Source organism: Rhincodon typus, chromosome 30 (assembly GCF_021869965.1).
Source record: "Rhincodon typus isolate 14 chromosome 30, sRhiTyp1.1, whole genome shotgun sequence".
NCBI classification, from domain to species: domain Eukaryota; kingdom Metazoa; phylum Chordata; class Chondrichthyes; order Orectolobiformes; family Rhincodontidae; genus Rhincodon; species Rhincodon typus.
In genome coordinates this window covers 38,224,896-38,239,263 of record NC_063361.1, presented here as the reverse complement: position 1 = coordinate 38,239,263, position 14,368 = coordinate 38,224,896, and the positions used below count along the sequence as shown (strand labels likewise).

The following is a 14,368-nucleotide window of genomic DNA, read 5'->3' as shown; positions in this document are numbered from 1 at the left end:
TACCAGGTGCTCTGTCCTGTTTTGTTCCAGTCTTTAGACTTTGTAGCATTTTGATACAACTGAGTGACTTTCTAGGCTATTTCATAGGCAGTTAAGAGTTAAGATGTAAACATGATGACTTGATTGACTGCTGACAACCATGATAACCTTCCAGGCTTTCTGTGCGTGCTAAAAGGCAAATCTGCTATAGGAAGGGCATCATTAAATTGGAGAGGGTTCAGAAAAGATTTACCAGGATGTTGCAAGGACTGGAGGTTTTCAGTTAGAATGAGAGGCTGGATAGGCTGGGACTTCTTTCGCTTGAGCATAGGAGGCCGGGGGGTGACCTTCTAGACGTTTATAAAATCACGAGGGGCACAGATAAGGTGAATAGCAAACGTTTTTTCCCTAAGGTGGGGTAGTTCAAAACTAGGGATCATACTTTAAGGCGAGAGGAGAAAGTTTTAAAAGGGACCTGAGGGCCAACTTTTTCACGTGCAGAGTGGTTTGAATGTGGAATGAACTGCTGGAGGAAGTGGTAGATGCAGGTACAGTTACGACATTTTAAATGATATTTGGACAGGTACGTGATTGGAAAAGGTTTGAAGTGATAGAGGCCAAATGCAAGCAAGTGGGTTTAATTTAGTTTGGAAAACTTGGTTGGCATGAATGAGTTGGACCGAAGAGTCTCTTTTTGTGTTTTATGACTCAAAGACACATTACTGTGAGTTCACATTACTATGAGTTTGGAGGCATGTGGATGCCAGACCAGGTAAGCATGACAGATTTTTGTCCCTGAGGATGTTAGTGATCCAGATGAGTTTCTATGATAATTTACAATGATTACATGGTTGCTATTAGTCTAGTTTTTAATTTTCAGATTTTTATAGAATTCATGCAGTTAGGAATTAGGACCAGAAATAGGCCATTTGGCCTCTTAAGCCTGTTCTGTCATTAAGTAAGATTATGCTTAAATTGATTGTAACATCAATTATACATCCCTGCATACCTGATATAACCAATGAAACATACAAATTTCATCATCTCCTATGTCCCAAGAACATTTTCCTCACCTTCAGTTTGCTAGTCCAGTTCAGTTGCCACTAAGCCACCACCACCCCGACCTGTGATTCCACAAAAGCGGTAATACTTCAGCATAAATTCCAAACATAAATAGTTACGCCAGAAAAGGCTTGACTGGCTGATATGGGAAGCGTTGTTGTCTAGTTAGAATCGTAGAATCCCTGCGGTGTGGAAACAGGCCGTTCAGCCAATCAAGTCTACACCGACCATCCAAAGAGCATACTACTCAGACCCACCCCATCCCTGTTACTCTGCATTTCCCATGGCTAACCCACCTAGCCTGCACATCCCTGGACACTATGGGATAATTTAGCACAGCCAATCCACCTAACTTGCACATCTTCGGACTGTGGGAGGAAACCAGAGCACCCGGAGGAAACCCATGCAGATTGTGCAGACTCCACACAGTTGCCCAAGGCTGAAATCGAACCGGATCCCTGGAGCTGTGAAGCAGCAGTGCTAACCATTGAACTATTGTGCCACCCTAATTAGATGTGCTATTTCATCCTAACCTCAGAAACCAGCGTGTTACATCGCACCTGTGCAATGCCAAGTATAGGAATGTTTGATAGGAATGTGGAAGAGTCTAGTTTCACAAGAGTGACAAGATCAGAAATTTCTTTTCAAAATATGCTTCAAATCGTATATCATTGGATTCTGAATTAAGAATCCCAGACTAATGTTCTAAGGATGTGGGTTTGAATTGCATCGTGGCAAATGGTGGCATGTGGATTCAATGAAAGTTCGGAATTAAAAGTCATCCTAATGGCAATTATGTAACTGTTGTTGATTGTTATAAATATTCGTCTGGTTCACTAATGACTTATAGGGAAACAACTCTGCCGCCCTTACCCAGTCTGGTTTTGGTTTGACTCCAGACCTTTGGGAGTGTGGGTGACTTTTAATTGCATTAATTCTAGGACAACACGAAGGTGCAATAAATGCTGGCCCAGCCAGCAATGCCCAAAAGTCCATAAGAAATAGGACATGAGTAGACTGTTCAGCCCCTTGAGCCTGTTCTGCCATTCAGTAGGATCGTGGCTGATCTGACATTCCCCATGTCCACTTTCGTGCCCTTTCCCTGTAATCCTTGATTTCCCCACTGATTAAAGTATCTATTTAAAGTTTTTGAGTAGACTGTAGCTCGGCTTGTGGATAGGGTTGTTGATTTATTCGCCGAGCTGGTTGGTTGGTTTGCAGATGTTTTGTCACCATGCTAGTTAACATCATCAGTGCGCCCCATTGAAGCGTTGTTGGTCTGTCCCTTTTGTTATTTATGTGGGTCCGGTTTGATGTGGTGGTTGGCCTCATTTCCAGTTCTGCTTCGTAGTGGAAGGTATATAGGGTCTATTTCCACATGTTTGTTGATAGCGTTTCAGGATGAGTACCCGGCCTCTAGGAATTTCTGTGCATGTCTTTGGTTGGCTTGTCCAAGTCAAATTGGTGGCCTTCTATGTTCAAGTGTATAGAAATGAGTGATAGTTCGTCGTGCCTTTTGGGTAGCTAGTTGGTGCTCATGTACCTTGATAAATAGTTTTCTCCCAGTCTGTTTGATGTAGTGTTTGTGGCAGTCCTTACATGGGATTTTATATATAACGTTGGTCCAGTTAGTTGTGGGTATGGGATCCTTTGTTCTTGTCAGTAGCTATCATAGTGTAGCTGTGGGTTTGTGTCTGCCACGATTCCTAGTGGTCAGAGTAGTCTGGTGTCATCTCTGATACGTTCTTGATGTATGGCAGGGTGACTAGTGTATCCGGGCATGCTGTGTCTTCCTGTTGTCTGTTGAGTAAGTACCGGCGCGCTATGCTTTTTGGGTAGCCATTGTTTTTAAAGACGCTGTGGAGGTGTTCTTCGGTTTTGCACAGTTCTGGGGTGCTGCTGTGTGTTATTGGCTCTTTTGAACAGAGTTCTGATGTAGCTTTGTCTGTGGGTGTTGGGGTGGTTGCTGTTGAAGTTAAGTATTTGGTCGGTATGGGTGGCCTACCTATATACGCTGGTCTGGAGCTCACCAGTGGCCCTTCTATATCTATCTCAGCCTTAACTATACACAAGGTCCCAACCCCCACAGCTCTCTGTAGTAAGGAATGCTAAAGACTCAACCACCCTAGAGAAAAAAATTCTACGTATCTCAGTTTTAATTTGGTGCCGCATTATTCTTTTTTTATCATTCGTTTGTGGGCTGTGGGCAGCACTAGCCGGCCGGCATATATTGCGTGTCCCTAGCTGACCTTGAGAAGGTGTCAAAGACTTATGCTCTCATCTCACCTCTGGAATTCAGCCATTTTGTCCATGTTTGAATCAAGACTGTAGCGAGGTCAGGAGTTGAGTGGCCCTGGCAGAATTCAGACTGGGTGTCAATTGGGAGGTTATTCCTGAACAAGTGCTGCTTGATAGCACTGTTGATGACAGCTTGTATTATTTTATTGATGATCGAGAATAGATTGATTGGGCAGTAATTGGTTGGGTTGGATTTGTCATGCTTTTTGTATACAGGACATACCTGGGCGATTTTCCACATTTTTATGTTGATGCCAGTGTTGTAACTGGTACTGGAAAAGCTTGACTTGGGGCAAAATCTGGAGCATAAGTGTTCAGTATAATTGCCAGAATGTTGACAGGACCCTTAGTCTTTGCAGTACCCAGTGCCTCTAACCGTTTCAAAGGTTTCTGAGACAATGCCCTCTGGTCCTAGACGCTCCCACGAGGGGAAACGTCCTGTCGGCATTTAATCCGTCAATCCTTAAGAATCCTACATGTTTCATTGAGATCACCTGTCATTCTTGTGAACTCCAGAAAATGAACTCCCAACCTGAATTAGTATTTGCTCATAAGACAATCCCTCCATAGCAGGAATCATACCAGTGAACCTTCTTTGAACTGCCTCGAATGGGATGGTATCATCCTTGAATAAGAGGACAAAAATTGCCCACAATACTGCAGTTGTGGTCTCACTAGCACCTTGTACAGTAAGACCTTCCCTACTCTTATACTCCAACCCCCTTGAAATAAGGGCCATTATTCCATTAGCCTTCCTAATTACCTTGTAACTGTGTGCTAGCTTCTGTGTTTGCCCACATCCCATGAATGAATTTTTCAAAAACATTACGATAAATTTAAATTAAAATAAAACTTTTTTTAACATGTTTTCAGAAAAATCTCAAAATTGCGCCAGCTCCTTATGTGATTGGACTCACTGGATGCATGGGCAGTGGAAAGACGTCAGTTAGGCAGTATTTGCAGAAAATGGGAGCCACTACCATTGATGCTGATCAACTGGGACATGAGACTTACAAACCAGGAGGAGCTGCTTACCACAGGATCATTCAGAATTTTGGACAAGGTACATTTAATTTTGATTTCTCTTAGCAGAGCACCAAATACAACTTCTATAAAGTAAGAAATTTCTCAAAATATCAGTGTCAGCTGTACATGGGATTGAATAATTATACTTTTCAACGATTGTACAGAGCACAACTTTTCATCATTTGCCACTGTTGCTAACAACATACAGTCATCAATGCTGAATGCTGCTATCGGTGCCGCCTCGTGCTCCCACGAGGAGCTCGAACAGTTCATCCACTTCACCAACACCTTCCACCCCAACCTTACGTTCACCTGGACCATCTCTAATACCTCTCTCCTTACTGGACCTCTCTGTCTCCATCTCGGGCAACCACCTAGAAACCGATATCCATTTCAAGCCCAACAACTCCCACAGCTACCTAGAATACACCTCCTCCCACCCACCTTCCTGCAAAAATGCCATCCCCTATTCCCAATTCCTTCGCCTCCGCCGCACCTGCTCCCAGGATGAGGCATTCCACTCCCGTACATCTCAGATGTCCTCGTTTTTCAAGGACCGCAACTTCCACCCCCCCCCCTCGGTGGTCAAGAATGCCCTCAACCGTGTCTCCCACATTTCCCGCAACTCGTCCCTCACACCCCATCCCCGCAATAACAACCAAAAAAGAATCCCCCTCGTCCTCACGTACCACCCCACCAACCTCCGGATCCAACGCATAATCCTCCGACACTTTCGCCATCTGCAATCCGACCACACCACCAAAGACATCTTTCCCTCCCCACCCTTATCTGCTTTCCGGAGGGACCACTCCCTCCGTGACTCCCTTGTCCGCTCCACACTCCCCTCCAGCCCCACCACACCCGGCACTTTTCCCTGCAACCGCAGGAAGTGCCACACCTGCCCCCATACCTCCTCCCTCACCCCCATCCCAGGCCCCAAGAAGACTTTCCACATCAAGCAGATGTTCACCTGCACATCTGCCAATGTGGTATACTGCATCCGCTGTACCCGTTGTGGCCTCCTCTACATCGGGGAAACCAAGCGGAGGCTCGGGGACCGCTTTGCAGAACACCTACGCTCAGTTCGCAATAAACAACTGCACCTCCCAGTCGCGAACCATTTCAACTCCCCCTCCCATTCCTCAGATGACATGTCCATCCTGGGCCTCCTGCAGTGCCACAACGATGCCACCCGAAGGTTGCAGGAACAGCAACTCATATTCCGCTTGGGAACCCTGCAGCCCAATGGTATCAATGTGGACTTCACAAGCTTCAAAATCTCCCCTCCCCCCACCGCATCCCAAAACCAGCCCAGCTCGTCCCCGCCTTCCTAACCTGTTCTTCCTCCCACCTATCCCCTCCTCCCACCTCAAGCCGCACCCCCATCTCCTACCTACAAACCTCATCCCGCCCCCTTGACCTGTCTATCCTCCCTGGACTGACCTATCCCCTTCCTAACTCCCCACCTACACTCACCTTTACTGGCTCCATCCCCGCCTCTACGACCTGTCTGTGTCCTCTCCACCTATCTTCTCCTCTATCCATCTTCTATCTGCCTCCCCCTCTCTCCCTGTTTATTTCAGAACCCCCTTCCCCTCCCCCATTTCTGATGAAGGGTCCAGGCCCGAAACGTCAGCCTTTCTGCTCCTATGATGCTGCTTGGCCTGCTGTGTTCATCCAGCTCTGCACCTTGTTGTCTAGCATTCAGCAATCCAGCATTTTGTAAGATTCCTCAATCTGAATATGACCCTAATCAGCCAATACTATGTCCTGATTATGGTCATGAGCCATTTATTACAAACCTAAACGGCAGAAGCATCGTTTCCTATGATTTTCTTCCCAGCTGCATGGGCCTCCAAGTTCCATGTGCAACTACTCTGCTTAGAGAGAACGTTGGACAGAAACCATTGTAACCTTTTGTTTGTCTGGTATCTTCCAATTCCCAATGACATACCAACATATAAATCAGGACCAGGAATAGGTCATTTGGTCCCTCCAGACTGCTCTGCCATTCAGGAAAATCATAGTAGATCTGATTGTGGCTTCAGCTCTACTTTCCTGCCAACCAGTGACCCCCAAATTAGTCAAGTATCTATTTACTAATGCCTTAAAAATATTCAGTGACTCTATCTCCACTGCTTTCTGGGAAAGAATCTTTTCCAGATGCTTGACACGTTGCACAAAAAACATCCACCTCGTCTCCAAGTTTAATGCAAGACCCTTCAATTTTGAACTCTGTCCCTAGTGCTAGTCTTCCCCACACAGGGAAGCATCTTTTCTGCATCCTTAGTCAATTCCCTCAGAACCTTGTATGTTTCAGTAAGATCAGCACTTATTCTTTTAAATGCCAGTGATACAGACCCAAACTACTCAAACTTACCTCCTTGAATAGTTTCCAGGAATCAATCAGGTGTACCTTTTCTGCATAGCTTCTAATGCAATTATTGCCTCTTTCAAATAAGAGGATAAAAACTGTACGCAACACGCTAGATATGGCCTCACCAAACCCCTGTAACAAAACATCCCTTCTCTTAAGAACATAAGAAATAGGAGCAGAAGTAGGCCATCTGGCCCCTTGAGCCTGCTGTGTCATTCAATAAGATGATAGCTGATCTTCTTTGTGGACTTACCCACCCACTCACCATAATCGTTAATTCCTTAAAAACATCCAGTGAGGTAGTCTCAACTGCTTCACTGGGTAGGGAATTCCCAAAGATTCACAACCCTTTGGGAGAAGAAGTTCAGCTCAGTCCTTAATCTGCTTCCCCTTATTTTGAGGCTGTGCCCTCTAGTTCCAGTTTGACCTGCCAGTGGAAACAACCTCCCTGCTTCTATCTTATCTGTTCCCTTCATAATTTTGTATGTTTCTATAAGATTCCCCCCTCATTCTTCTAAATTCCAATGAGAATCGTTGCAGTTTACTCAATCTGTCCTCATAAGCCAATCCTCTCAATTCCAGAGTCAACCTAGTGAATCTCCTCTGCACCCCCTCCAGTGCCAGTACATGCTTTCTCAAGAAAGGAGACCAAAACTGTACACGGTACTCCAGGCATGGCCTCACCAGCACCCTATACAGCTGCAGCATAATCTCGGTTAGAGACACAAAAACCTGCAGATGCTGGAATCCAAGGTAGACAACCAGGAGGCTGGCGCCTGACTTGCTGTGTTCCTCTAGCCTCCTGTTTTTCTGCAGCATTATCTCCCTATTTTTAAACTCCATCCCTCTAGCAATGAAGGACAATATTCTATTTGCCTTCTTAATTACCTGCTGCACCTGCAAACCAACTTTGTGATTCATGCATAGGTACCTCCAGGTCCCCCTGCATAGCAGTTTTTCTCTCTTTAAATAATAATCCATTTTTCTGTTATTCCTACCAAAATGGATGTCCTCACAGTTACCAACATGGTGCACTCCATCAGCTAGACCTTGCCTAACTCACTTAACCTATCTATAGTGCTCTGCGGGTTTTGCTGTACCATTCATCTTAGTGTCATCTGCGAACATTGACATATCATACTTGGTCCTCAACTCCAAATCATCTATGTAAATTGTAAACAATTGTGGTCCCAACGTTGATCCCTGAGGCACACCACTAGCCTCTGATCTCCAACCAGAAAAGCACCCAATAACCCTCACCCTTTGCTTTCTGTTAGTTAACCAATCCTCTATCTTCTATGTTATATTCCATTCCTCCTGCAAAGAATTATGACATCTCATTTGTCTTCCTAGTCAGTACCTGAATTTTAGTATTTTGTGTTTTAGGACATCAAGGTACCACTAACCTCTAAATAAAAACCAAAAGAACTGCGGATGCTGTAAATCCGGAACAAAAACAGAAGTTGCTGGAAAAGATTAGCAGGTCTGGCAACATCTTTGAAGAAAAGAAATCTGAGTTAACGTTTCAGATCTGGTGACCCTTCCTCAGAACTTCTGAGGAATTTGCAGTTCTGAGGAAGGGACACCCGTCCTGAAATGTTAACTCTGATTTTTATTTCTTCGCAGGTGCTGCCAGACCTGCTGAGCTTTTCCAGCAACTTCTGCTATCCATTTAAATAAGATGCTACATTTTTATTCTTCTTGCCAAAGTGAACCAGCTCACAATTTGTTACATTATATTCCGTCTTCCAAAACTTTTGACTCTCGAGTAACCAGCATTTCTGGTAATTCTTCTTCTCTGTGGACTCCTGAGGTCCGTGCGCGGCAGTGACTTTGGAAAGCGGAAGTCAGTACTATGAATGGTGTCAGCACATCAGTCGCCTTGCATGGACCCACAGAGCTGCTGCACACTAGATTAGGTGGAATGTTCGTAATTTACCTATATCCCTTTGCAGACTCCTTACATTCTCTTCACGGTTTATTTTCCCACCTATCAATAAATTTAGTAAATAGATGTTTTGTCCCATTACCCAAATCATTGATATAGATTGTAAATAGTTGTAGCCCCAATTCCAAGATAATATGTTACCCTCAACACCATTAATTCTAATTTTCTGCATCTTGTCAAATATCTTCTGCAGGTTTAAATACACCACATTCTCAGGGTCCCCATTATCCAATTTCCCTTTCACTAAAACCATCTTGATTCTACCTGATTGCATTGAGATTTTCAAAATGCCCTACTATAACCTCCTTAATAATGGATTGGAGAATTTTCCCTATTTCAGATGTTAAGCTAATTGGCTTATAGTATCCTGATTTCTATCTCTTCCTTTCTTGGGTAATGAAGTTAGTTCTTTACTTTGCATTCTAATGGGACCTTTCTAAATTCTGGTTAATTTTTGGAAATTAAAACTAATGTGTCTATTATTTCAGCAGCCTCTTCTTTTAACACCTCAGATGGCCTATCTGGATCAGATGACTTGCTAGATTTTAATTCTTATCGGTACCCTTTCCCTGATGAGTCCGTCCCTCCTTTTCACCTTTTGATTCCTAATTATTTGTGGGATGTTATACTCTACAATGAAGACGGATGTGAACTATTTGTTCAATTCATTCACCTTTCCATTATTGATTCCCAAGAGGAATCTGTCCAGAGGAATAACACACACTTTATCTTTTCCCTTCTCGAATACCTGCAGAAACTCTCACTATTTTTTCAATATTTCGAGCTAGCTTTCTCTCATATTATTAATTTATGCCTTATTATTAATTTTGTTATTCACTGCTGTGATTTATATTCTTAACAATGTTCTGAAGTGCCAGTAATCTTCATGATAATGTACATATTTTCATTCAATTCAATGTAAATATGAAATAGGAGCAGACAGACCCCACGCCACTTGTGGGCTGCCTCGCGGAGGCCACACTGCTCTGGGCCTGTGCCTCACAGACCCTGTGCTGCTGTTTAATGGGCTGTCATTCATTACTGTTCTTGTGCTGTTTAGAGCCTTACAGCACAGAAGAACCTCTTTGACCTATCGAATCTGAGCTGCTCTGTCTACACTAGTCCCACTTGCCAGCACTTGGCCCATTGTCTTGACTGTTATGACATTTCAAGTGCTCGTGCACATATTGTTAAAAGTTGTGAGATTTCCCATCCTTACTACCTTCGCATGCAATGCAATTGTAACTTCATCCAAAGTACATCACCTCACACTTACCAAAGTTAAATTCCATTTGCTACTGTTTTGCCCATCTGACCAAACTGTCAGTATCTTCCCGTAACCTAGGATCTTCTCCCTTGCTATTATCCACTGGCCAGTCTTTGAGTGATCTGCCTATCTCATTCTTTCACTATTTAATGGAGTCTCGGTCACACGTGCTGTTAATGAACCTACAAATTAGGAACAGAAGTAGATCATTCAGCTTTTCATGCCTGCTCTGCCATTCAGTGAGATTGTGTTCCAAATTCCACATTTCTCTAGCCCCAATAACTTTCCTTATCTAACAAGTATCTAACCCTCTCCACCTTAAAAATATTTAATGACCTCGTCTCCAATGCCTTCTGAGACAGAGACTTCCAAAATCTTACAACCCTCAGAGAAAAAGAATCCCTTCATATGTATCCTGAAAAGGTGACTCCTAATTTAAAAATCTGGTTCCTTTGTTCTAGACCGATCTATAGGAGGCAACATTATTTCCATGTCTACTTTGTCAAGACCATTCAGGATAAACTTTAATCAAGTCACCCCTTGTTCCTCTAAACTTGAGTGAAAGCAAGCTTAATGTGCCCAACATTTCCTCATTGGACAACCTGCTCATTCCAGACCTAAGACATAGGAACAGATTGGGCCATTTGCCAATCGAGTCTGCTCTGCCATTCAATCATGACTGATGTGTTTTTCAGTCCCATTCTCTTGCATTCTGCCTGTAAACCTTGATCCCCCTACCAATCAAGAACTTATCTATCTCTGTCTTAAATGCATTCAATGACTTGGCCTCCGCAGCCCTCTGCGGCAATGAGTTCCATAGATTAGCCACCCTCTGGCTGAAGAAATTTGTCCTTATTTCAGTTCTAAAGGGTTGGCCCTTCCCTCTGAGGCTGTGCTGTCAAATCCTACTCTTTCCTACTGGTGGAAACATCCAGGCCTCTCAGTATTCTGTAAGTTTCAGTCGCATCTCCCCTCATCCTTCTAAATTCCATTGAGCACAAACCCAGAGTCCTCGACCGCTCCTTGTATGACAATTCCTTCATCCCCAGGATCATTCTTGTAAACCCAGTAAACCTCGCTTGAACCACCTCCAGTGTGTTTATATCCTCCCTTCAATAAGGAAACCAAATTGTACACAGAATCAAGATGTGGTCTCGTCAATCGCCTATAAAACTGAAGCATAACATCCTTGCTGTTATGTTCAATTCCTCTTGTAATAAAGGTAAACATCCTATCAGCATTCCTGATTATGGTTCCTTACCTACGTGCTAATCTCGTGACTCTCACATTAGAATTCCTAGATTCCTCGACACCTGGGAAATTTGCAGTCGTCCTTTTTAAATAATACTCTTGTTATGACATGGAGACATGGAGACACAAAACAAACAAAATCAGCCTTTCTACCTCTGTATTTGCAGCATAGTAAAATTAAACTGTTGAAGATTCCAAATAGTCATGCCAATAGTTTCTAATCAGACTTTTGTATAACCAATCTCAGATTTTGCAAATAATTAATTTCCAGATACCAGTTTTGTGTCTTTAAACAAAAGACTGAACAATTTATTAAATACAAATTACATTAACAGAGAGAAGCTGATTACTGTCTGTGCTTCATATCCGAAACATTTGTTTTCAGTCCTCATTCACACAAGGCAGAAAGACATACGCAGTTATGGGATAAATAAAAGAAAATAACAAAACTGGCCAGATTACTGAAATAGCTTTCATGATGCATTGTTTCACAGGGATAAATGTGGATTCCTTGGTTGCTTTTCTGAAATGCAGGTCAGGGTCACCTTCTCACCTTACCCAAGTAAGGGCAGCAAAACCTCTAACTGGGCTTTTTACTCTTTGGGTTTCGGAAACTGGTGTAGCAGATTAGGTAGAGAGCTTTCAAATCTTCATACTGTCTCACCTACATCCTAGAACCATCACTCAGAAAACATAGTTTAAAAAAAGAATTTTAGTTCTGGTTTTGCCTTGATAGACTGATTGTCTCTTCCTGGGACCTTAACTGTCATTCAACATCTGCCTTCTGCTTGAACGTAGGGCCTCTGCTGGAACTAGTTCCCAGGTACTGTCATTGTTAATAGCCAACTTCTGCTATCTGTTTAAATGCAGTGCTCTTCCTAGATGTTGCTGTGTATAATAGAACATTTTTAATCAAGGCTCAGCCTGCATTTAGCCCCTAGGCCTGGCTTCCTATACAAACAGAGCTTGTTTGGTCTGTTCTTTTCCTTTTAACACAAGCTGTCCCTAATCCCACAAGTCATTTCCAGCTCATAATTCAAAATTGATAAAAGAATAAAATTAAAATAATGAAAAATTAGCAAGAGTTCTGACCCTCTGCTTTTTATTCTCCCTGCCAAATTTAACAATTTCACGTTTCCTCATTACTGCTCGTTTGACTGTTCACTTAATCTATCTGTCTGCATCCTTATTATGTCAACTAAGGTTTTGGAGTAGATTTGTAGCTCGGGTTGTGGGTGTTGAGGTTGGATGGTTGGCTCGCCGAGCTGGTTTGTTGTTTCGCAGACGTTTCGTTACCGTGCTTGGTAACATCCTCAGTGCAGCCTCTGATGAAGCGTCAGTGTGTTTTCCCGCCTGGCTTTTAAACTCTGGGGTCTGTTGCGATGGATTGCCTCACTTCTGGTTTTCCTTCGTAGTGGAATGCGTATGGGGTCGAGTTCAATGTGTTTATTAATAGCATGCTTCGTGGAGTGCCATGCTTCCAGGAATTCTCGTGCTTGTCTCTGCCTAGCCTGTCCCTGGATCTCAGTGTTGTCCCAGTCGAAGTCGTGGGTTCTCCTTGTCCATGTGGATTGAGATGAATGAGTATTGGTCGTGTCTTTTTGTAGCCAGTTGGTGTTCATGAACACCACCAGGCACTCCATTGCCCACAGTACATGTTACTGGACCAGTAGGTTAGATATACTGAACTTCCCTGTCACAAAACTAGGCTGACTCTTCCCAACTACTTTGAGTTTATCTAAGTGCCCAATTATAATGTTCATAATGACAGATTTTAACAGCTTCCTCATGACACCAGTCAAGTCATTTGGCCCATAATTTCCTTTTCTCTACCTCCCTTCTTCTTGAACAGAGGGTTTATATTTCTACTAATCAATCGAATGAAACCTTGCCAGAATTGTAGAATATTACTACCAATGCATCAACTACATCATTACCTACCTCTTTTAAGATCTTAGGATGAGGTCTTTCAGGACATGATGGAAGGTGTCATCAACAGTGCTATCAAACCGCACCTGTTCAGTGACCTCCAGTTTGGGTTGTGCGAGGGCCACTCAGCTCCTCACCCCATTCCAGCTTTTGTTCAAACATGAACAAAAGAGCTGAATTCCAGAGGTGAAGCAAGAGTGACAGCCCTTGACATCAAGGCCACAGTTAACTGAGTGTGGCATCATGGAGCCCTAGCAAAATTGAAATCAGTGGGTATCGGGGAGCAAACTCTCAACTGGTTAGAGTCATATCTGGCACATAGGAAGATGGTCAGTGATCTCAGCTGTAGACATCTCTGCAGGAGTTCCCCAGCGTGGTTTCCTATGCCCAAGCATCTTCAGCTGGCTCATCAATGACCTTCCCTCCATCATAAGGTTAGAAGTGGGGATGTTTGCCCATTATTGCACAATGTTCAGCATCATCCACAACTCCTGAAGCAGTCCATGTACAAATGCAGCAAGATCTGGGCAATATCCAGGCTTGGGCTGACAAGCGGCAAGTAACGTTCATGCCATACAAATGCCGGGCAATGACCATCTCCAAAAAGAGACCATCTAATCACCACCCCTTGACATTCAGTGGTGTTACCATCACTGAATTCCCCACTATCAATATCCTTGGGGTTACCATTGACCAGAAACTCAACTGGACTCGTCACATAAACATAGTGGCTACACGAGCAGGTCAAAGGCTAGGAGTACTTGCGGCAAGTAACTCGCCTTCTGACTCCCCAAAGCCTGTTCACCATCTAAAAGGCACAAGCCAGGAGTGTAATGAAATGCTCCCCACTTGTCTGGATGGCTGCAGCCCCAAAACTCAAGAAGCTTGAAACCATCCAGGACAAAGCAGCCCACTTGATTGCCACCTCTGACACTAAGTAGCAGCAGTGTATGCTGACTATAAGATGCACTGCAGCAATTCAACAAAGATCCTTAGCACTTTCCAAACCCGTGACCATTTCCATCCAGAAGGACGATGTCAGTAGATACATGGGAACACCACTACCTGCAGGTTCCCCTCCAAGTCACTCACCACGCTGACGTAGAAATATATCACCATTCCTTCACTGTTCCTGGGACAAAATCCTGGAAATCCCTCCCTGAGGGCATTGTGTATCAACCTGCAGCACGTGGACTGCAGTGGTTCAAGAAGATATCTCCCCACCACCACC

At 43.7% G+C, this 14,368-nt stretch overlaps 1 protein-coding gene across 2 annotated transcripts in view; it reads left to right on the top strand.

Moving 5' to 3' along the window:
- Positions 1 to 14,368, top strand: part of coasy (CoA synthase) — a 58,715-nt gene that overhangs the window by 21,582 nt on the left and 22,765 nt on the right. For both annotated transcript variants that reach the window (XM_048614538.1, XM_048614539.1), the window contains exon 4: positions 4,213 to 4,402. In XM_048614538.1, coding sequence (XP_048470495.1) covers positions 4,213 to 4,402 — 190 coding nt within the window. The remainder of the gene's footprint in view (positions 1 to 4,212; positions 4,403 to 14,368) is intronic.